The 22,299-nt window shown below is 38.6% G+C and overlaps 1 protein-coding gene across 4 annotated transcripts; it reads right to left on the reverse strand.

Moving 5' to 3' along the window:
- Window positions 1-13,334: 13,334 nt before the first annotated feature.
- On the reverse strand, window positions 13,335-18,268 carry RNASE9 (ribonuclease A family member 9 (inactive)). Of its 4 annotated transcripts, XM_063715312.1 has the most exons (4): window positions 18,096-18,268; window positions 17,559-17,593; window positions 16,804-16,855; window positions 13,335-14,322 (listed from the first exon to the last, which is right to left on the reverse strand). In XM_063715312.1, exon 4 carries the CDS (start codon window positions 14,306-14,308, stop codon window positions 13,694-13,696), a length of 615 nt encoding a protein of 204 aa, XP_063571382.1. In that variant the 5' UTR covers window positions 14,309-14,322; window positions 16,804-16,855; window positions 17,559-17,593; window positions 18,096-18,268; the 3' UTR covers window positions 13,335-13,693. The 4 variants fall into 4 exon arrangements, with proteins under 4 accessions (XP_063571382.1, XP_063571385.1, XP_063571384.1 ...); XM_063715315.1 differs by lacking the exon at window positions 17,559-17,593; XM_063715314.1 differs by lacking the exon at window positions 16,804-16,855.
- Between the last annotated feature and the right edge of the window lie 4,031 nt (window positions 18,269-22,299).

Consider the following 22,299-nt stretch of genomic DNA (forward strand, 5'->3'; position numbering starts at 1 on the left):
CATTTTACTTTGTGTGCCCAATGCATAGATACAAAATACATAGTTGTTAAATAAATGAATGAACATGTGTTTAAGTAGTGCCAGAGATGGTGTTGTTGAGTTTAACTATGTCTTACTGATTTTCTACCTGCTGAATATGTTCATTTATGATAGAGCAGTGCTGAAGTCTCCAACTATAATAGTGGATTGATCTATTTCTCCTTGCAGATCTATCATTTTTTACCTTATACATTTTGATGCTCTGTAATTACAATTATGACTTCCTGGAGAATTCTGATGTCTTTAACATGTAACAGCCCTCTTCATTCCTGATAACTTTCCTTGCTTTGAAGTCTGCTTATCTAAAATGCATATAGCCATTCTCAAATTCTTTTTTAAAAATTAATTATTTTAAATTGACAAAAATTATACATGTTTATCACGTACAATATGATGTTTTGAAATATGTATGTATTGTGGAGTGGCTAAATTGAGATAATTAACATATGGTTTTTGTGATAAAAACATACAAAATCCACTTTTAGCGATCTTCAAGAATAAAATACGTTGTTATTATTAATTATTATTATTTTTGAGACAGAGTCTCTCTCTGTCACCCAGGCTAGAGTGCAGTGGCATGATCTCAGCTCGCTGCAACCTCTGCCTCCTGGGTTCAAGCAATTCTCCCTGCTTCAGCCTCCCGAGTAGCTGGGATTACAGGCACCTGCCAACATGCCCGCTAATTTTTGTATTTTTTAGTAGAGATGGGGTTTCGCCATGTTGGCCAGGCTGGTCTTGAACTCCTGACCTCAGGTGATCTGCCCCCGTCGGCCTCTCAAAGTGCTGAGATTACAGGCATGAGCCACTGCACCAGCCAATACATTGTTATAAACTACAGTCACCATGTTATACAGTAGAGCTCTTGGACTAATTGCTCCTATCTAACTAAAATTTTGTACCCTGTGACCAACATCTCTTCACCTTCCCAGCCTCTGGTGACCATTTTCTACTCTGCCCTTTTTTTTTTTTTAATAGCTTTAAGGGTACAAGCTGTTTTGGTTACAGGAACAAATTGTATAGTGATGAAGTTTAGAATTTTAGTGCACCCATCACCTAAGTAGTGTACATTGTATCCAATAGGTAGTTTTGCGTCCCTCATCCTCTCCATCCCTCACCCTCCCCGCTCTCCCTTCCTCTGAGTCTGTGGTGTCCATTAAGCCACTCTGTATGCCTTTGTGTACCCACAGCGTAGTTCCCATTTAAAAGTGAGAATGGGCGGTATCTGGTTTTTTATTCTTGAGTTACTTCACTTGAAATAATGGCCTCCAGTTCCATCCATGTTGCTGCAGAAGACATTATTTTGTTATTTTTTATGACTGTGTAGTGTCCTATGGTATATGTATATACCACATTTTCTTTATCCACGCATCGGGTGATGGGCACTTAGGCTGATTCTATATCTTTGCAATTGTGAACTGTGCTGTGATAAACACACATGTGCAGATGCCTTTTTGATATAGTGACTTCTTTTCCTTTGGGTCACCCAGTGGTGGGATTTCTGAATCAAATGGTAGATCTACTTTTAGTTCTTAAGAAACCTCCATACTATTTTCCATAGAGGTTGTACTAATTTATATTCCCACCAGCTGAGTATGAGCATTCCTTTTCACCATATCCATGCCAACATCTATTGTTTTTTGACTTTTTGATAATGGCCATTCTAGATGAGGTAAGGTAGTACCTCATTGTTGTGTTAACTTGCATTTCCGTAATGATTAGTGGCATCGAGCATTTTTTAATATGTTTGTTGTCCATTTGTTTATCTTCTTTTCAGAAATGTCTATTCATGTCCTTTGCCTGCTTTTTATTAAAACTTTCTTTCTTGCTGATTTGTTTGAGTTCCTTGTAGATTCTGGATATAAGTCCTTTATTAGATGTATTATTTGCAAATGTTTTCTCCCATTCTGTAGGTGTGCTTGTTAACTCTGTCTGTTATACTTTGATGATTATTTCTTTTGCTATGCAGAAGATTTTTAGTTGTAATTAGGTCCCACTTATTTATTTTTATTTTGGTTGCATTTGCTTTTGGGGTCTTAGTCATGAATTCTTTGCCTAAGGCAATGTCTAGAAGAGTATTTCCTAGATTATCTCCTTGAAATTTTGTGATTTCAGGTCTTAGATTCATCTTCGATCCATCTTGAGTTGATTTTTGTATAAGGTGAGAGATAAGGATCCAGTTTCATTCTTTTACATGTAGCTATCCAATTTTCCCAGCAACATTTATTGAATAGGGTGTCCTTTCCCTAATTTATGTTTTGGTTTGCTTTGTCAAAGATCAGTTGTTTGTAAGTATTTGGCTTTATTTCTGTGTTCTCTAGTGTGTTTCATTAGTCTATGTATCTACTTTTATACCAGTACCATGTTGTTTTGTAGTATAATTTGAAGTCAGGTCATGTGATTACTCCAGATTTGTTCTTTTTGCTTAGGATTGCTTTAGCTCTTCAGGGTCTTTTTTTTTTTATTCCATGTGAATTTTAGAATTGTTTTTCTAATTCTGTGAAAAATGAGTTTGATATTTTGATAGGAATTGCATTGAATCTATAGATTGCTTCAGGCAGTATGGTCATTTTACAATATTGATCCGTCCAATCCATGAGCATGGGACGTATTTCCATTTGTTTGTGACATCTACAATTTCTTTCAGCAGTGTTTTGTAGTTCTTGTACATCCTTGGTTAAGTATATCCCTAGGCATTTTATTTTTTGTAGCTATTGTAAAAGGGATTGAATTCTTGATTTGATTCTCATCTTGGTCATTGTTGATATAACAGTGCAACTAATTTGTGTGTATTGATTTTGTTACCTGAGAAGTTACTGAATTCATTCATCAGATCTAGGAGTCTTTTGGAAGAGTCTTTAGGGTTTTCTAGGTATAAGATCATATCAAGGTATAAGATCATATTATTGAAAATAGAGATAGTTCAACCTCCTCTTTTCCAAGTTGAATTTCCTTTATCTTTCTCTTGCCTGCCTGCTCTGGCTAAGACTTCCAGTACTATGTTGAATAAAAATGGTGAAAGTGAATATCCTTGTCTTGTTCCAGTTCTTAGGTGAAATGCTTTCAGCTTTTCCCTGTTCAGTATGATGTTGGCTATCATTTATGGCTTTTATTATTTTGAGGTGTGTTCCTTCTATGCCTAGTTTGTTGAAGTCTACTCTGTACTTCCATAAGTTCAACTTTTTAGATTTCTAGGCTCCTGGGCTCAAGGATCCTCCTACCTCAGCCTTCTGAGTAGCAGGGACTTCAGGGACACACTATCATGTCCAGCTTGGATATTTATTTTATTCTGAGTTAAAACTCATAGCAGTGTAGACTTCATGAATGTTAATTCTATTCTGAGTTTACATTCAACACTGTTTTTTAAATGTATTTATTTACACTTAATCTCCAATGTGTTGGTATTTTAAAATTTATTTTGGTGCTAAAGTTGTTCTAGCTTTGGTCATTAAGTGCTCCTTCAGGTCCTTATCCTTTTTAGAATATTTCTGTATTTTCCAGAATTACAAGATACTATAGGCTCATCTCGCATTTTTCCTTCCCTAGTCCTGAGATTAGTTTCTGTCAGGAAAAAATCGGGCCAGTCACGGTGGTTCATGCCTGTAATCCCAGCATTTTGAGAGGGATTACAAGGAGGGCAGATCACCTGAGCCCAGGAGTTTGAGACTAGTTTGGGCAACATGGTGAGACCCTCACCTCTGATGAAACAGAAAAAAAAAAATCTAATTTCTCAATTAAGTTTGTAGAAAAGCTTACGATAGCTAGGCCATGCGGCTTACTGTTACTTTCAAGTAAAAGAATTTGACAAGGACAAGCAAAAGAAAGCTTTGCCCCATTTCCAGCCAAAACCAGAGGGATGATAGTAATGAGAATAGAAGGAGAATACGAGAGCAAAACCATTAGGCATACATCTCTCAATTTCGTCTGGTGAGGCTTAGTCTTGGAGAATGAAAAGTTTCATTAGGTAAACTGGAGATGACATTGAGGAAAGAGTCCTTAGGTTACACCCTCATCAGAATAAAAGATGAGGCACATCACAGACAGTCAGAGGGGATGCTCAGGCTTCTTGAAATGCATTCAGCCTCCATGTAGCCTAGATGATGAGTGGAGAGGCAGGTAACCTCTCCAAGATAACCCTGCACAGCAGAGGCTGAGCTGGACTTCCAGATGTAGTCATGTTACCTATGAATCTGCAGTCAAGGGGAGCCAGGGTAAGGCCGAGTCAGCCAGGGAATGCTACTGGGCCCCAAACAAGCTGATAAAGTCCAGATAACATATTACATCAACCACACCAGGCACACTGCAGACAGAGGCTACAGCTCTGCAAACAAAGGGAAGGAGGGGGCAGAACACCAGAGGGCCATGAATCTCTACAGCTACAATGTAGAAGCATACATATTTCCCTCCCCGTATACTTTCTTTCCATATAAGAAGGGAGGTTTGGGAGGGAGGAGTTTTTGAGAGTTTGGACATATTAATTAATCTCAGTGAGAAACTGTTTTCTAAGAGGCTGTTTAATGTAGTGAATGATCTTTAGTTGGAACTGTACTGAATATGTAGTTCATTTGTTTTTCAGCCTTCTTAACAGTGGTATCTCAACAGAATGTCAGATTAGTTATCAACAAAATAAAGACATTGCAATTTTTTTCCTCCACAATTTGTAGTAGAAGGAAAATTTTGAGATCTTTCTGTATGAGGATTATTGTAGTCACGTTAGAGACTTGACAAAAATATCCCTAGGAGAGGCTGGCTAGAATTATTAAGGTAAGAGCACCACAATTGAGTTTCTGTTTTTAGCTTTGCTTTTCAGAAACTTGATTTTTATTAACACACCCATAGTTAACAAAATTCTGACATTTTGCTATGTACCATTCATATATCAAATCGTAATGCAGGTCTACGAATTTATAGGGAGAACAAGACTGCCATAAAGACTCTCATTCCTCAGTTACTTTTGTTGTTGTTGTTGTTTTGTTTTTGTTTTGAGATGGAGTCTCGCTCTTAATGCCTGGGCTGGAGTGCAGTGGCATGATCTTGGCTCACTGCAGCCTCTGCCTCCTGAGTTCAAGTGATTCTCCTGCCTCAGCCTCCTGAGTAGCTGGGACTACAGGTGCCAGCCATCTCGCCCAGCTAATTTTTATATTTTTAATAGAGACAGGAATTCACCATGTTGGCCAGGCTGGTCTCGAACTCCTGACCTCAGGTGATCTGCCAGCCACGGACTCCCAAAGTGCTGGGATTACAGGTGTGAGCCACCAAGCCCAGCCTCGTTGGTTATTTGTAATAGGTTGCTTAATTTCAACCAGAGCAAGGAGAGCTAGCTAGATGTAGAATGTTAATAGCTATTGTCATTCATCTGTGATAGCCTGATGCATACATCTTTAGTAAAGGATATTTTGGATATATCTTATCCAATATCCATCTTATATTGGATATAATATCTTCTTGATGGCTTGTTTTAGTATTAGACTTCTGGCGTGACACTGACCAATGATCCGAAGCTCTGGCTGAACCTTTAATTGCCTGTGGCACGTTAAAAAAATACAGATGGCTAGGTCTTACCCACACATAGTGAATTAAATCTCCAGGAGTGGGCCTGAGCTTTGGCATTTTTGTTGAAAGTTTTACAGGAGACTCTGGTTAATTAGGCGGAGTTGAGAACCAGTGAACCAAGCCTTTGCATTTAGGTTTCAGCAGTCACTCTAGGCAGAAATTGTTGGCAATGGATTCTGTACTTCTGTTGCAGTTGACTGAGATAAGACCTTGCAAAAGTAACCAAGACTCTTACTAGCAGCCTTACATAGAGATGCATAGACTAGAAGGCAGTAGAGCAGTGAGTGCGTTCCCAGAATTCCTACAGAGGTCTAGAGTAGGTCTAGGCAGATGTTTAAAGTTGGATAACAACCACAATAAGAAAAAAAATTTCGGCCAGGTGTGGTGGCTCACGCCTGTAATCCCAACACTTTGGGAGGCCAAGGTGGGTGGATCACCTGAGGTCAGGAGTTTGAGACCAGCCTGACCAACGTGGTGAAACCCCGTCTCCACTAAATACAAAAAGTTAGCCGGGCATGGTGGCACATGCCCGTAATCCCAACTACTTGGAAGCTGAGGCAGGAGAATCACTTGAACCCAGGAGGTGGATGTTGAAATGAGCCAAGATTGCATCATTGCAGTCCAGCCTGGGCAACAAGAGCAAAACTTCATGTAAAAAAAAAAAAAAGAAAAAAAAGAAAAATCATTTTATTAGGTAAGATGAAATGTTTGACAGACTGGTAATTGTTTCCCAGGATACATATTTTTCCTTCTAGAACCAGACTGCATTTCCCAAACTCCCTGCCTTACACATGTCCATGTCACTATGTTCTGGCCAGGTTGATGTGAGCTGAAAAAATGTGAGCAAATTCTTAGCTATGTCTTCTTTAGAGAAATCTGGTTTCCCTCTACTTTACTTTTTCTTATTCCCGTGCACTGAAAGGCAGATAGATGTGTGGTGAGCTGGCTTCAACCAACGAGACCAAGACACACCTCAGAACTGGGAAATGGTAGAATCACAACCTTGATAAACCCCAGTTCCTCAATGATCACATGGAGAAAAGCCAGCTTCCCACCATGATGGATTGCCTTTCCCTGGATTGTTATGTAAGGAAGAAATAAACTTCTTTTTTTTTTTTTTTGAGACGGAGTTGCCCAGGCTGGAGTGCAGTGGCACAATTTTGGCTCTCACTTACAACCTCTGCCGCCCAGTTTCAAGTGATTCTCCTGCCTCAGCCTCCCGACTACAGGCACATACCACCATGCCCAGCTAGTTTTTGTACTTTTAGTAGAGACGGGGTTTCACCATGTTGGCCAGGCTGGTCTCGAACTCCTGACCTCAGGTGATCCACCCGCCTCGGCTTCCCAAAGTGCTGGGATTACAGGTGTGAGCCACTGGACCCTGCTGATAAATAAACTCCTATTTGTTTGAACTACTGTATTTTGGAATCATTGTTTGCATTAATTTTTTCTACATCTTAATTACTACAAGCTACAGGACCAGTAGTCTCAGATCTTCACTTACTTGTTGAACTTCTTTCACTAGAACCTTCTCCAAATGCTGGGGTCAAAATTTCAACAAATGAGTCACTAATAAGCTTTCAATGTCCATTTTTCTAAAGATGCAACCTATATCTTAAGTTGGAATAGATTATGGCAACTATTAAGTCTTCAATGCCCCACCAAAAATTAACAAGTGGGCATGTGTGCTATTGGAACACAGGCCTAGGACTTTCTTTCTCCCTCTGCTCTGCCCTGTGACCTCCACGTTCTCCGTACAGAAAGGGGCAGGAGGTATGAAAGTGCAGACATTGGGTAACACTCACTATTGCCTTAGTTCCCAGGTACTAGCAGTGCCCTTTTACTGACCTTACTCTTCTTCCTGCCATAAACACCTCCTTAGAGGTCTTTTCATGTCTAACCCTTGGTCATCTTCCATCCTGCCTCTCAAGCAGGGTAAAATCCCTCATTCTCTTACTCTCATTTTCTCCTGAGGTTCCTCCCTTTCATATTCTTAATGTTCCCTCCTCCTTAGAAGCCCACTATCTATTTTGACGTTTGCTGCACAGGTTCCTAGACCAATATGGAAAGTCCAAAAATGTGCTGCTCTTCCCTTTGTTGATCTCTTACCTGAACAATGAACACAGTGCATGCTGTGGAATATGGGTAAAAAATTAGTTCATCAAAATGTTTATATAATTGAAAATTCTGTATTATATATGTATTTGTTCATTTAAAAATACTTATTGAATATTAAGTGGCAGGCATTAGGCATTGAGGATAGAAAAGAATGAGAGAATGCTTGAAATATTATGCATTTCATTATGGACATACTAGGGCATTATTACACTAGGGTGTATATTGAAGTGGTGAGTTGCTTGTACCCACTTGTAATGAACATATTTTAAAAAGAGAAGGAAGAAAATCTTTGACAATGGAATAATGTCAAATATTTGATTATTTTGAATTAAGTAAGGCAGCACATTTGTATATATACCCATCACTGCCAATGTTCTTGTTCACTTGAAGTTATAATCTAGTAGCTGGAAAACATGTAAGTGTCATCATTCTATCTTATGGGAAATGCCCCTGAATTCAAAATCTCACTTGGTTAAAGACTAATTTACCTTCAGTTTGATAGGACTCGAGGCACGCTCCAAAAGCTCCAGGTATCTCCTTTGATCTTTCAAGAAGAACTTGATATTGATGACTAGCTCTTGTAATCTTTCAACTATGGAAACTTAGGTGGAATATTTCTTCTTGTATTCAATGCAAATTATGCAACGAATGCATCAAATGTGATGAGGAAGGGATGAGCCATTGCTTCCTTGTGTTTCTAAAAATATGACAGTTCACAGATGTCATGATCTTATGTCAGAGACATGTGAGAAAGATCCATCTTAGAGAAAGAAAAGAAAGATTTGGATAAAATATGTGATTTCATTTTTTAATCCTTATTTGTTGTGTGACAGGAAAAATAGGAAACAGTGGACAGAGAATATGATCCCCTTACTTGCGACACAAGAGGTAATGATGAACAATCAAAGGGTATATAAAAACACTTTGAAAATTTTATATTATAGAGAAGATACTGTGTGAGGTATTGTGACTGCTACATATATACATATATATATATGAATAAAAGTTATTGGCTCTGAATTTATCAGGAATATTAATTCAACTTTGTACCAAAATATTACAGGGCAAATGAATAGGGTTCAATTTAGCATCATCGATTTTCAAGGAGCAGCACAGGGATAGTTAGCAGCTTTGGTTTTATTCTTTTCCTGATGTCATCTAAGAATATTGTGCTAGAATAGAAAGGTGTGAATGGTTAAATTAGGTGTCAGCTTGATTGGGTTGAAGGATGCCTAGATGGCTGGTGAAGCATTGTTTCTGGGGCTGTCTGTGGGGGTGTTTCCAGAGGAGATTGGCAGGTGAGGCAGTTTCCAGAGAAGATTGGCAGGTGAGACAGAGAGGAAGACCTGCCCTCAATGTGGGCAGGCACCATTCAATTGGCTGCTTGCTCCCCACAACCTCCCCACCCTGTGGCAGCTCTGAGGCCTTCAGCCTCAGACCGGCTTCTCTAACAGCCTTGCTTGCTACCAGCTTCTATCATTCTCTAGCTTGCATATGGCCTGTCGGCCTATTGTGGGACTTCGCTTTTAATCATGTGAGCCAATTGTCCCTAGAAAATTCCCTTACATATATCTATCCTATTGATTCTGTTCCTCTGGAGAATCCTGTCAACTAAAGAAAAAAAAAGATCCAACTTTTAAATAATTAAAGTTAGTTTTATTCAGAAGTCTTACTGAGGTCTACAGGCTGGGAGGCCTATAGCCCAGGAGCAGCCCTTTAGAAGAGTTCTATTAGATGGCTCCCATGCAGTATTTTAGTTGACAATTTACAGGTGGTAAAGATTCAGTATATGCAAAATCACATCAAAGTTGCTCAGAAGTTACATTAAAGCAGAATCACATCAAGATTTGGGTGTAAGAGTACATCTGGTTATAGATTACAGAAGTATAATCACTAACCTGGTCAGACCTTATTTTATGAGTAAGAAAATGCAAGGACTAGTGTCATTTATCTTTAGGAATATACTGAGTCAGGTAAACAGATATGGAGCATGGGGACCGTGCACTCTATTCTGTGGTATCTTCAAACATTCTTCTCAAAGAGCTGCAGGTTGTCATAGAGTGGGGGGCTTTGTGAAATTATGCTGGCAAGCAGAAATGAGCAAAAATGGCATTTACTACTTTGTCTCGCAACTTCCACTAACACAAGGGGATGGGAGCAACTGTGCTGTCTGTTCATTGGACTAGACTTTTCTCCTATTTATTTATTCAATAACATCTTATACATCAGAAATTTTCAAAGAGAATAACAATTGGGTTTATTCTGGTTAGGAAACAAAATGCTGTATTTATAGTTTTTTCTTACTCTTAGGAATGCTTTGCCTACATTCTTTCACTGAGTAAGTATAATTTAAAATTAGTGTTGCATCGCCACTTCATATCCATTGAAATTGCTATTATATATTTAAAAAAAAAGTATTGATGAGGGTTTTGAGAAACTGGAACCCTAGTGCACTACTGATTGGAATGTAAAATGGTTCAGCCACTGTGGAAAACAGTATAGTAGTTTGTTAAAAAAAAAAAAAAAAAAGAATTACCATATGATCCAGCAATTCCACTTATGCATATGTACACCAAAAAAAAAAAAAAATGGAAAGCAAGGACTCAAACAGATATTTGTTTGTCAATGTTCATAGCAACATCATTTACAGTAGCCAAATGGTGAAAACAACCCAAGCTTCCTCAATGGATGAACAGATAAACAAAATGTGTTATATACATACAATGGAATATTATTCAGCCTTCAAAAAGAAGAAAATTATGACACATGAGTAAAACTTGGAGACATCAGGCCAAGTGAAATAAGCAAGTCACAAAAGGACAAATGCTGTATGAGTCTACTTATATGACGTATCCGGAACAGTCAAATTCACGGAGACAGAAAGGAGAATGGTGGTTGCCAGAAACTGGTGGAAAGGTTGAAAGGGGAATTATTATTTAAATGAGTAGAGAGTTTTAGTTTTGCAAGATGAAAAAAGTTCTGGAGATGGATCACGGTGATGGTTGCACAACAATGTGGATATACCTAATGCTATTGAACTGCACACTTAACATGATTAAAATGGTCAGTTTATGTCATGTATATTTTACTACGATTGAAATAATGGGGTATCATCTCAAGGAACACTAGCATAAATAATAAATTGTTATGTGAGTCAAAGTTGTGTACGATGTTCATTTTAATAATAAAGTTCGATATTATTGAGGATAGAGTATTAATATATGTTGGACAATAACTATTTGAAATATTATAATCAGTGAAGCTGAAATTACAGCTTGGACTTATCATAGGGAATGTGGTGGATAGGGGCCAGGATCTTGGTTTCTTGTGCAATATTAGACTACGGGGGAAATCTGTGCAAATGAGCCTTATTTATTCTATGATTCTAATTCTAAAAGGCATTTGGATCAGATTTTGTATTCTGGAGAGAGAAAAGTTCATTGTGATTGTTTTCATGTCTTAATTATTGTGCTATACCATACTCTTTCTTTTTTTCTTCTTTTTTTTGAGATGGAGTCTCTCTCTGCTGCCCAGACTGGAGTACAGTGGCGCGATCTCGGCTCACCGCAACCTCTGTCTCCTGGGTTCAAGTGATTCTCCTGTCTCAGCCTCCTGAGTAGCTGGGATTACAGGCACAGGCCACCATGCCTGGCTAATTTTTGTATTTTTAGGAGAGATAGGATTTCGCCATTTTGGCCAGGCTGGTCTCGACCTCCTGAGCTCAGGTGATCCACCCGCCTCAGCCTCCCAAAGTGCTGGAATTACGGGCGTGAGCCACTGCGCCTGGCCATATTCTTAGAAATATATTTTATATTTTATGTTGTATAACCTCCAAGATCAATGAGATGAACATGACCCAGAGAGATGGTCTGTAGAACACAGCCAGGTTAGCCCATGTGCGGAATTTCTTCAGCTTATGTACAAAAGGTTGGGTTTTAGAAGGTGTCATGGAGATTTCTAAAAGTTGGATGGTACCTTATTCACTCAGACATTTCAATGAAAAGCCATGTGCCTTCAAATGAAGATTGGTGCTGTATTAGTCACGGTTCTCCAGAGAAAAAGAACCAATAGAGCATATACTGATACATGGAAAGAGATTTATCATGTGGAATTGGCCCACAAAATTATTGAGGCTGAGAAGCCCCACAATTTGCCATCTGCAAGCTGGGAAGCTGGTGATGGAGTTCCAGTCCAAACCCAAAGGTTCGAGAATCTGGAGAGCCAGTGTCAAAAGTTCTAGTCTGAATATAAAGGCCCAAGAACCAGAAGCACTCATGTCCAAGGGCAGGAGAAGATGGATGTCTCAGTTCAAACACAGAGAGTCCATTTGCCCTTGTTCTGCCTTTTTGTTCCATTTAGGACCTTTACAGATTGGATGATGCCCACCTGCATGGGTGAGGGAGATCTTTATTCAGTCTATGGATTAAATGCTAACCTTTTCCAGAAACACTCTCACACTTACACTTAGAAAAAAATGTTTTACCAGGTATCTGAGCATCCCTTAACCCAGTCAAGTTGACACATAAAATCAACCATCACAAGTGCCTAGAAGCTTGATTTCCTGTGTTCCTCCCTTAGACACTAAAATGGAGTCTAGCAGTCCTTGGTTCTAGGCCCTTACTTACATCAACCTATTGATAAATTAGGAGCTCAGCTCTGAATATAAAGACAGGGGTAAGGAATGGGAGGAGACTAACAGACTGGACTGGGGTAAATCATGCAAAGAGCAATGGATGCCTCCCTACCATCCCCCATCACTACTCTTTACCCCAGTTTCAGAAAGTTTTAAGCAGTAATAATAACAAGATGTTAAGAAGTTTAAAGAAGGCCAGGCACAGTGGCTCATGCCTGTAATCCCAGCACTTTGGGAGGCTGAGGCGGGCGTATCACCTGAAGTTGGGAGTTTGAGACCAGCCTGACTAACATGGAGAAACCCTGTCTCCACTAAAAATACAAAATTAACCAGGCGTGGTGGCACATGCCTGTAATCCCAGCTACTAGGGAGGCTGAGGCAGGAGAATCACTTGAACCTGGGAGGCGGAGTTGCAGTGAGCCGAGATTGCGCCATTGCACTCCAGCCTGGGCAACAAGAGCGAAACTCCATCTCAAAAAAAAAAAAAAAAAGAAGTTTGAAGAAAAGGAGATAATTGTTACTTAAACTGGACAGAGAGGTTTCTTTCATCAGACTGATCCTCCAGCCTCTCTCTGAGGTGATGTATTCTCAGAGGCAGCCACATCTACTGGAAAGTGAGGAAAATAATTGTAGATAATTGTGACTATTCCCAAAAGTGAGAAATAGTTTGTAATTTTGTAAACACAAACATCTAAGCTAAATTAAAGTAAAGATGTGGGAATTCACACAAATAACATTGGACGACTGAAATGTCCTTTGGGGAGTTTGCTTTCCTAAATATAGAAAGGCTTTATCCTGAGCTGCCCACATCTGGATCTATGTATTGCCCTGTAAGAAAGAATAAGACAAGTGAAATAGCCACACACATAGCCCTGGGTAGATGTATTGCATAAATGTCTGAAAGGGATTTGAGTTCTGTTGGTGCCAAATTGTGTCACAAGGAAGAAAGTTCCAAACTGAGAAACCCCACATCACCATACCAGAGCCACTGCACTAGATTGAAGCACTTTTTATTCTTTCTGCTGAACTAGAGAATCACATGGATGTGTCTTTGGAGCACACTTCAGGCAACCATTTCGTTTTCCTCTTGGTGCTGGTCATCCTTCCACTGCAGGCATCTGTATCCATAACACATTCAAGGCATGCTAACTTATGGGACCTGCATGAGACCACATCTCAGAGCACTGTCTGTGAACCTAGCTTAAGGTGCTTCTGTGAGGTGTTGGGAAAGGAAGAAAGGAAGGTGGGTGATTAAAGTGAATGGAAGCAAAATTACCATTCTCAACTTTGATCTATAAGGATCAGTATGGAGAGAAATATTCCTCCCACCCTAAGCTCTTAGAGAACACTCTGCTAGGGCAGTATGACAAAGACACCATCCTCACTGAGGAAACTTCTGTGTTCGGGTGGCTCCACGAGATCATTTATAGTATGAGGAATAAGTTTTTGCATTTCATTTTGCCATGCACAAGTGATAAGGACATAGCCCTTCCTATAAAATGATTCGTATTTACATGCTGGTATTCGAAATGCTTCTGTTAAATTACAATACACTCCTTCTACAAGACCTTTGCTCCTGTTACATTTCCTAACTCCATTCTTGCATGGCACGAATCTGTTGTAACAGATTTTTTGGAGCTCATCGTACTGCATAAGAAGGAAGTAATGTTCTGCCACACAACGGTGTTTATAGTAAACATTTTTTCTCATGATTTCACTATTACAGTAGTCTACATGATATAACGGCATTCCAGGTTCAATAAGGAGAAGTCTTTTGACTTTTTCTTTGGTAGGTGGTCTGGTGGGCCCTGTACTAAAAAATTGTTCCACATACTCTTCAAATTCTTCTCTTTTATCTTCTGGGAGATCATAATCTGTATCCACCTCTTGAAACTGCACTGGCTGCAGCAGCTGCTGCAGCAATAGAAGCAGGGGCAGTGGGTGTGTGGTGATCAGAGTTCTCATCATTTCTCCTGTAGACACTAAAAGAGATAAGGAGATATGTTCTATTGTGATAATGTGCTTGCTTCAATTTCCTGTGCGGGACACAGTTATGCCACATATTGCTGTTCTAGGCTCTAAGATTTTGGACCATTTTTAAATTGCCAACTCATAATCGATCTGAATACTTCTAAATTATTGACAAAAATGACCTTACTAGGCCTACAGTCAGTCTAGAGCTGTGGTAAGAGAAGAAAAGATGAAAGGAAGGAGAATGAGAAAGGGAGAGAAATAAAGGTAAGGAGAAAGAAAAGGAAACAAGGAAGAAATGGAGCAAGAGAGAGATTAAGGAGAGAGGGAAGGAGAAAGGAAATCAAGACAGCAGTGGGGAGAAAGGGAGGGTGGCAGAGAGGAGGCTCACATGCTCCTTCCGTCTGAAATAAATGCAACTTTTCCCTTTCCAGGAGTTGAGAACTTGCTCTGAAAAGAGCCACCCTCCCCTTTCGAACATTCCACTTTGATAAGAAAAATTCCTTAACCATGTCTTTCTTTCTCCTCTTGCTCTTATCTGACCATAGATGCCCCTGGGGAAGGGGTCAACGAAGGTTCAAGTTTGAGCAGCTGGGATAAATACATTCTTGAAGTCACCCTAAAGTAAAAACAATGATACACAGTAATAGCTAGCATAATGAGGAGTTAAGTGCCAAGCACTAGACTAAGCACTTTAAGTACATTATCACCATCATCCAAACAACCCTATAATAAATATTTTTTTTAGTATTGTTGTTATTCTAACAATGAAAGTTGCAAAAAGAAATGTAAAGTTATTAACATCTCTCTGTGAAGGGAAGTTGCTTAAAATCTCACATTAGTTCTGGCAGACCCCTAGTTCAAGCCTATTTTTGTCTAATTTCCACACATCTGTTCTTAGCTGCTATTCTAGGGCCTCTATCAGTCTGGTTTCCCTTCCTAAGGCTAGACTGTATCTCTCTCTCTAGGCTGTCAAACACGATGACTACTGAAATGGCCAGTACTAAAACTGAATTTGAGCCCCTAGAGTGCTTTGACAAATTGGTCCACACTCCATGAAGAACCAATTGTTTAATTGCAGAAGCAATCCCCTGAGTTTTCTTACCTTACCAGGCTCTTTGTAAAAGAAGTCCTACTTCGTGGCAACCTGAGTGATTCTCTAACAGTCATTACCTGGAGAGCTTGATCTATCAGTGATGGAGATGGACAGCCTCCTGTTCTAGGCTGGATAGTAAGTTTGTACGTATGTGTGTAGAAAGGTTAGAGAATGATGGAATTAAAGAAAGGCGGGTGTTGGGGGACACATCAGAAAGTACAGACAAGAAAGTTGAGCATAGGAGTGCAGAGAATGGGAAAGAAAAGAAAAAGTTGCCTAAAATGGTGATGTGAGAATGGGCACTCTGGGGCGGCCATGTGCCACACTGTCCCTCCCCTGCCTGGTTTTCCTCCCATCCCTGCTTTCACAGTCTCATCAGTGTCGTCCAGGAAGTCTCTTCAGAAGAGTGATCCCATAGTGACAGGCCAGAGAGCTCAGAACATATTCTCACGAGAACGCAGAGCCTCTGCAACATCTTGATCTGGAGAGAACATGGACAGTACATGTGTGAAAAGCAGAATTCAGGCAGCTGTGGCCCTGCCCTTTCTACTTCCCGAGAACATGCACAGGGCCTGTCCAGAACACTCTTCTGTTTTTTAAATCTGCAACCTTCTTAATTCTCGATTTATGAATTCAACTTTTGGTTTCATTTTTCTCAAAATCCTTTCTCATCTCAAAGTATGTGAATTTTTTAAACACTGTATTTTGTTACTCATAGATTTTTAGAAATCTTTCAGCCATCTGGAATTTATTTTAATAGACAGTAAGAAGTTAGTGTGGTCTTTTTTCACACGGTTTATACATAATCTCATCATCAATTATTTGGGAAAAAATCTATTCTCTCATCCCTAATTTTAAAAGCTACTTTCTATATTTAATAATTCTGTTTCTGAACACTTTATTGTGTTTTGATATACCAATAATATTCTGTTTTACTTATTAACATTTTACTGGTTTTTTTTTTAAGAGTCATGGTCTCACAATGTTGCCTCGGCTGACTCAGAGCTCCTGGGTTCAAGGAATCCTCCCACGGCGTATCAAGTAGCTGGGACTACAGGTGCACTCCACTGTGCCTGTACTTATCATTTTATAAAACATTTTGATATCTCATAAAGCAATCTACACTCATTCCTCTCCTTATTCAAATGTTCACTACGGAGACAAACAGAAAGTAGATTATAGGGTGCCTAGGACAGGTGGTAGAAATGGGGATTAACAGTAAATGGAAGAAAGAGAGACAGAGGAGAGACAGACAGAAAGAGAGAGACAGAGAGAGACAGGGAAGCAGTGAGGGAGGGAGGGAGGGAGAACACAGAATAAATAGTGTTGAAACATGATCACTCAGTGTTTCTGAAGTTTTTGCCTGGTAATCTCACACAGCAGAAACCTGGTCTACCTGTGGAATGTAGGCTTCTTGGTTTTTCCTCAGTTCTCACTAATTGAAATTTCTGTGGATGAATCCAGAAATTTGCATTTTAAACAAATTTAAAGGTGATTCTTAGCTCACTAAAGTTGAAGAAGGAATTTCTTAATATGCATTAAAATGAACTTGTGAAAAAGAAAACATCCTAAAACAGTAGGGAAAATGTTTGGCCCTTTCAGCAAATGTTGTTGGAAGAAGAATGCGATGAATTGCTTCCTCCTTTTGGCTATTGTGAATCGTGTTGCTATGAACATGGGTGCACAAATACCTGTTCAAGTCCCTGCTTTTCTTCCCTCCTTTTAAATTTGCTTGGAAGGTTTATTGCAACTTAGAATTGCAGACTGAGAAAGCCCTTGGAGGGGTTGTCTATCTAGTCTCTCCTCCTAAAATGCAAGTTCTGAGTCCCAGATCAGAACTCTGTATTTAACCACACACATAAGAAGTTTATAGTAAAAAGAAAAGATTGGAATGAGTTACGGGCTTGTAGGTGAACCAATATATTTCAGAAGGATTATTAAGTGGTATTTTAAATTTTTAAATGTAAGTTTAAGATTAAAATTTAAATTTAAAACTGATTTACATTAAATTAATTTTTTAAAAGATTTGTTTGAACACCTTATATAATAAAGCATCAATAAATCGTGATCATATAATAATTATATAGCCTCAATCACAAAAGGAAAAACTAAATTAAATCTTTTAAATTGGCAATAATTGTAATAACTTACAAACTCAATGCTGATGAGAGTGTGATGAGATGTTTCTGCAGAAAGAAATTGTTATAATTTTTTTGAAAAATTTGAGAAATACAATAAAAAGAATAGCTGATACTTTCCTCTAGTATTTCAATAGCTAGAATTCTAAGTTGCAATGATTTATATTGAAAGACAAACAGCAAATTTTACTTAAAAGGGAAAAAAATTGAAATTTTAAAATATAAATATCCAAAAATGTGGGAAAGGGAAAGGTTAAAATGGGTCGATGTGTTTATAGAAATGACAATACACATTGCAACAATAATTATTATTATAAGAGCTAATATTTATTGAGACAGTATTTTATATTCATAGAATTGTATATTCTTAGAATGGGCTATTTTTCAGAATTTACAAATATATTAATCAATAAAATTTTAGATCATCTGAGAAACAAGGAGAATAGAAAAAAAGAAAAGAAAAACTTTAGAGATATGAAATATTTTGCGATATAATATTATAGTAGCAGGACTCTCTGGTTGACAGTGAGAAAAATTCCAAACAAATTACCTTAAATGCAAGAGGCACTATGTTGACTCACAGAAGTTGGAAGTCCAAGAGGTAGGGCAGGAGAAAGAAATCAAATTCTTGACTAGACTCTTGTTTTTACTCTCTCCCACTCTACTCTCCTTTGTACATTAACTTTATTCTCATGTAGGGCCTCTCCATGTAATGACAGAGTCAATCAGTGCCCCCTTTGTAGCCTTATATTTAGGGTCACAGTAGGAAGTGCCATTCTCTGCCACCTTCACCCAACATGGAAAATAACTTTTCTGATTGGCTGTGCTTCTGTCACATGAATAAATCCAGGGATGTGGGGCACTCTGATTGGCTACCTGAAACACATGTCCTCTTTGAGAAGTAAAGGCAAAACTACACAATTAAAACCCAACAGAATTCCAATTGTCGACAGAAGGGCTGTTCCCTATTACACAGAAAAAGAATGGAGACCAAATCCGAAAGTAGTAAACGTGCTTTGCTGTTTAGCTGGGGGAAAATCAAAACACTCCATCTACAGCATGTTCCCAATTAACAGAAATATAGATTACACGGGAAAGAAAAGAAAAAATGTAATAATAATAAGTTGTTATTTCTGAATGATATATTTCTGGTTAATTTTTTATTCTAATCTTTAAAATTGTCAATTTTACAAATTCGAAAAAATAACAAAATGTCATTGAAGAAGTCAAGTTTTAAGATCTGGATTGGGCATGTTCTTAAATATTAAGTGATAATTTTCCAGACTCCCACATGTTTATATCAGTAAATTCATTTTTCATCAGCATCAGGAAAATCTGTGCCTTAGTTTGAGTGGTTGAGAAAAGACAGATTATAAAACTTCAATCCTCAGAATTAGACTAACCTTTGTTAATAAATCCCAGGGTATCTCTTAGTTAAATCCAGTAGAAAAATATAGGTTTTAACCAGTTTTAAATTAAATTTTCACAAACATTTTGAGGCAATATTTATGTCTCAAACCTTTACACCCATGATTGAACTGAGAATGGTATCAGGATGGGAAAATCTGGAGGAAAAATGTTATCCTTGTGAGTAAATAAGAGAATCAACAAGTTCACTGGTATATCACACCTTTGGCCCAATTCAAGACGTTTCCTCCCTTAGGGCCACTGTAAAAACTTGAGTGTCAGAGCTTAAAGCAGCACACAGACTAGACATACAGAAAACAAGTATTTCTAAATAATTGAGAATCAACCTTCGGAGCATAAATAGAGTAATTTGCATATCTGATTTTACAAAAATGAAGTCAAACCAGGTCTGGGTTCACAGAAATCTCTTCAGAACTGACTGCAGATTTTTGCAAATTTGTTTTACTCATGTCTTATTTAGCTTTTTAATTGTACAATTCTGCAAAATTTTAAAAGGACTTAGGTAGATATTTACTATTTTTCCTGTAATGCTAGTGTGAGTCTAGAAGGTATAGACTGAGATGTGGCCTCTGGTTTTGTTTGATTTCCTAAGCTGGTATTTCTCAGGGATCAGAAATAGCAAGAAAATTGAAATATGGAATATGTGAGGATTGGCTCTCTCCTAGATTTGGCATTGGAAAAGGAAATAAACCTGGTGAAATAGTAGGTTCTATATTAAGAAAAAAATAACACACATCCCAGTTTTCATGTCATGCACACACATACACACACACTCTACAATTTATGATGAACTAGAAATCAAAGTAATATTTTAAAAACAATATTAAGGATATTGAATTAAAATATGCAGAATATTTTTCCCACTTTTTGAGTAAATAAAAGATGTTCTTATTAAAAAAAGACAAGAGCACAGTCACAAAGAAAATTACTGAAACACTTGATTACACACACATAAACTGAATCGCATACCATATACATGAGTGCACAGAAAATTTCACCATAAACAAAAAACAAAATAAGAATCTCTAAAGCCACCAAATATAAGACTCAAAGACCATAAACAGCTTAAAAAACACTTTCTAAACATGTGCAGTGTGAATGAGCTTCTCAAACTCAGGTGTAAATAAAGTGTTAATTTCTTCTCTAAATCCAACATATCTGTACCAAAACCCCAACTATTGAAGGTGGCAGCAAAATGTAGTTCAGTTATTATTCTAGGTGTCTTCCACCTTTCTTACAAAATCAGAGAAACCCAGGAATCTGAAGTTGTCCTAGTATAAAAAGTTCAGTACCTTATATGTGAGTGTTGATTGGCATTATCAAAGTTTCTCTTTCTGTTATAAATGGCCTTAATATTGAGCAGAGATTTTCCTCTGCATTTCAGGTATCTAAGAATTTAATACTAATGCTATTAACTTCCACTTGAGCCATCAAGGCCCAAAGATATGACAACTTCTTGTGTTATAGAAACAAAGAAGTTCTCCCTTTTTTTCCAGTCTTCTACAGCAATAAAAACTAAATGCCAATCTATAACATATGACAAGGTAGAAAATGTCACTTTAAGAAGGCTGCATAATATGGTTTGTATTATGTTCACTGCCAGTCTTTATTCCGATTGTATTCATCGTGAGCCCATCACTCTAGTCTCTTCCTTTCTTCCTCTGGGTCCTTATGTCTGTGAAGAGAAACTAATAGGTCCCAGTCTGGTATAGCCTCAAGCAACACCTGAGGCTCCCTATACTTTCAGAGAACTAAAATACTTTAGATGTGGCTTTGAAAAACAAGATAGAGAGAGAGAAAGATAGCGAAATGGCAGAATAGAAGATTCTCTGGCATCATTCCCTCCCAAAAAAAAGTAACTAGAAACTACTCAAAGACAAAAATACCACCCTGAATCCCTGAATACAACAGAACTTGGGGGAGAAGTGGAGAAACCCCCTTGATCCACAGAATCAAAACAAGCCGCCACCAGTAAGAGAAATAGCCATTTTAGACTGTGCCAACCCTTCTGCAAGCCTCCAAGCCTTCCCCAACCCTTCCCCTTCAACGGAGCATTTCTGTGGCAGGCCAATTCTCTCTGACAATCACACAGACAGGCCTGCATGACAGTCACACAGACAGGCCTGCATAGCACTCCACTTACACAGACAAATTTCCACAGAGCTGCCTTACCATTAAGCAAATAGTTAAACCTAGAGAAATCGGTGCCCAGACATCAAGGAAATGAAACATATGGTCAGTAGGAGTCTTGCATGAGCTTTTCCCTAACCTGGAGCAAGTCAAAATAATAGGGACAGCCTTACATTCCTAGTGCCAGGACCTGTCTTGGATGCTGAGATGAGTCAACGTAACAGAGGCAGCTGTTTGAATAGATTTATTGAAGAGTCTAAGGCAGCTCTCCAGACCAAGCTGTAAAGGAGATGAGATAGAAATAATCACTCTGGTACCACAGTAGACAGGCCTTGAAGATACTGGGGCCTTCACAGCTTAATCAGACTTAGCAAGCTTTTTTTTTTTTTTTTTTTTGCCTCTGATCTTCTAGTTCAAACAAAAGTAATTACCAATAGACTTAGACAAGTGCTATACTGCATGTAGACACATAACCCCAAACTATATAAGAAAATTGTAACACTTTGAGTTGGTCTGATGGAATTATCTCCATTCTTCTCCCTGTATCCTGTAACAGCAATAAATTCCCTTCTTTTCTAGTTTGTCTGCTTCTCATTATTGGGCCACAGGAAAAAGCAGCCGAACCTGGCTTATTTCCAGGAACATTTCCTTACACCCATAGTTGCTGAGGTGAGAGGAGAGAATTGGAGGTGAACATCTGACCCCACCACTAGTCTGGGAGTTTTCATGGGAAGCCCCATTCTGGTCCCTTCCCATAGGAACTATTGGGAGTGCCAGGAGGACCAGACCACCTGGGGTGAATTGAGGTGTTGACTGCAGTGACTGGCACATGAATCATGGTGTCTACTCAGTGCTCCAAACAGTGAGGGTACCCCACTGAAGAGATTGGCTGGTATCATAGCACCACAGGGGGCACAATCTGTGGGAAGGCCCAAATTCCTAGCCAGGTTTTTCACAAAGCCCAGGTGCTCACATGGAGCCCTCCTCTGGCCTGGAAACAACTAAAAGACCAGGATTAAGTTGCAGTGCTTGTTTATATCTTTCTCAGACTGGGAAACAATGACTGGACAGTAATTTAGTTCTAGAGCAGTGTTTAAGTTCCAATGTTCTCTATAAATCTTCCCCTAACTAGAAAACAATGCCAGGGCAAAAAGTTAGTTCTAGCGCAGTGTTTTAATTCTAGTGCTCACTATAAG

The sequence above is a fragment of the Pongo abelii genome, chromosome 15 (assembly GCF_028885655.2).
Source record: "Pongo abelii isolate AG06213 chromosome 15, NHGRI_mPonAbe1-v2.0_pri, whole genome shotgun sequence".
Lineage (NCBI taxonomy): Eukaryota > Metazoa > Chordata > Mammalia > Primates > Hominidae > Pongo > Pongo abelii.

Excerpts from the sequence above, each read along its gene's own strand:
- RNASE9 (XM_063715313.1), bottom strand. The coding sequence starts at position 14,308 with ATGATGAGAACTCTGATCACCACACACCCACTGCCCCTGCTTCTATTG.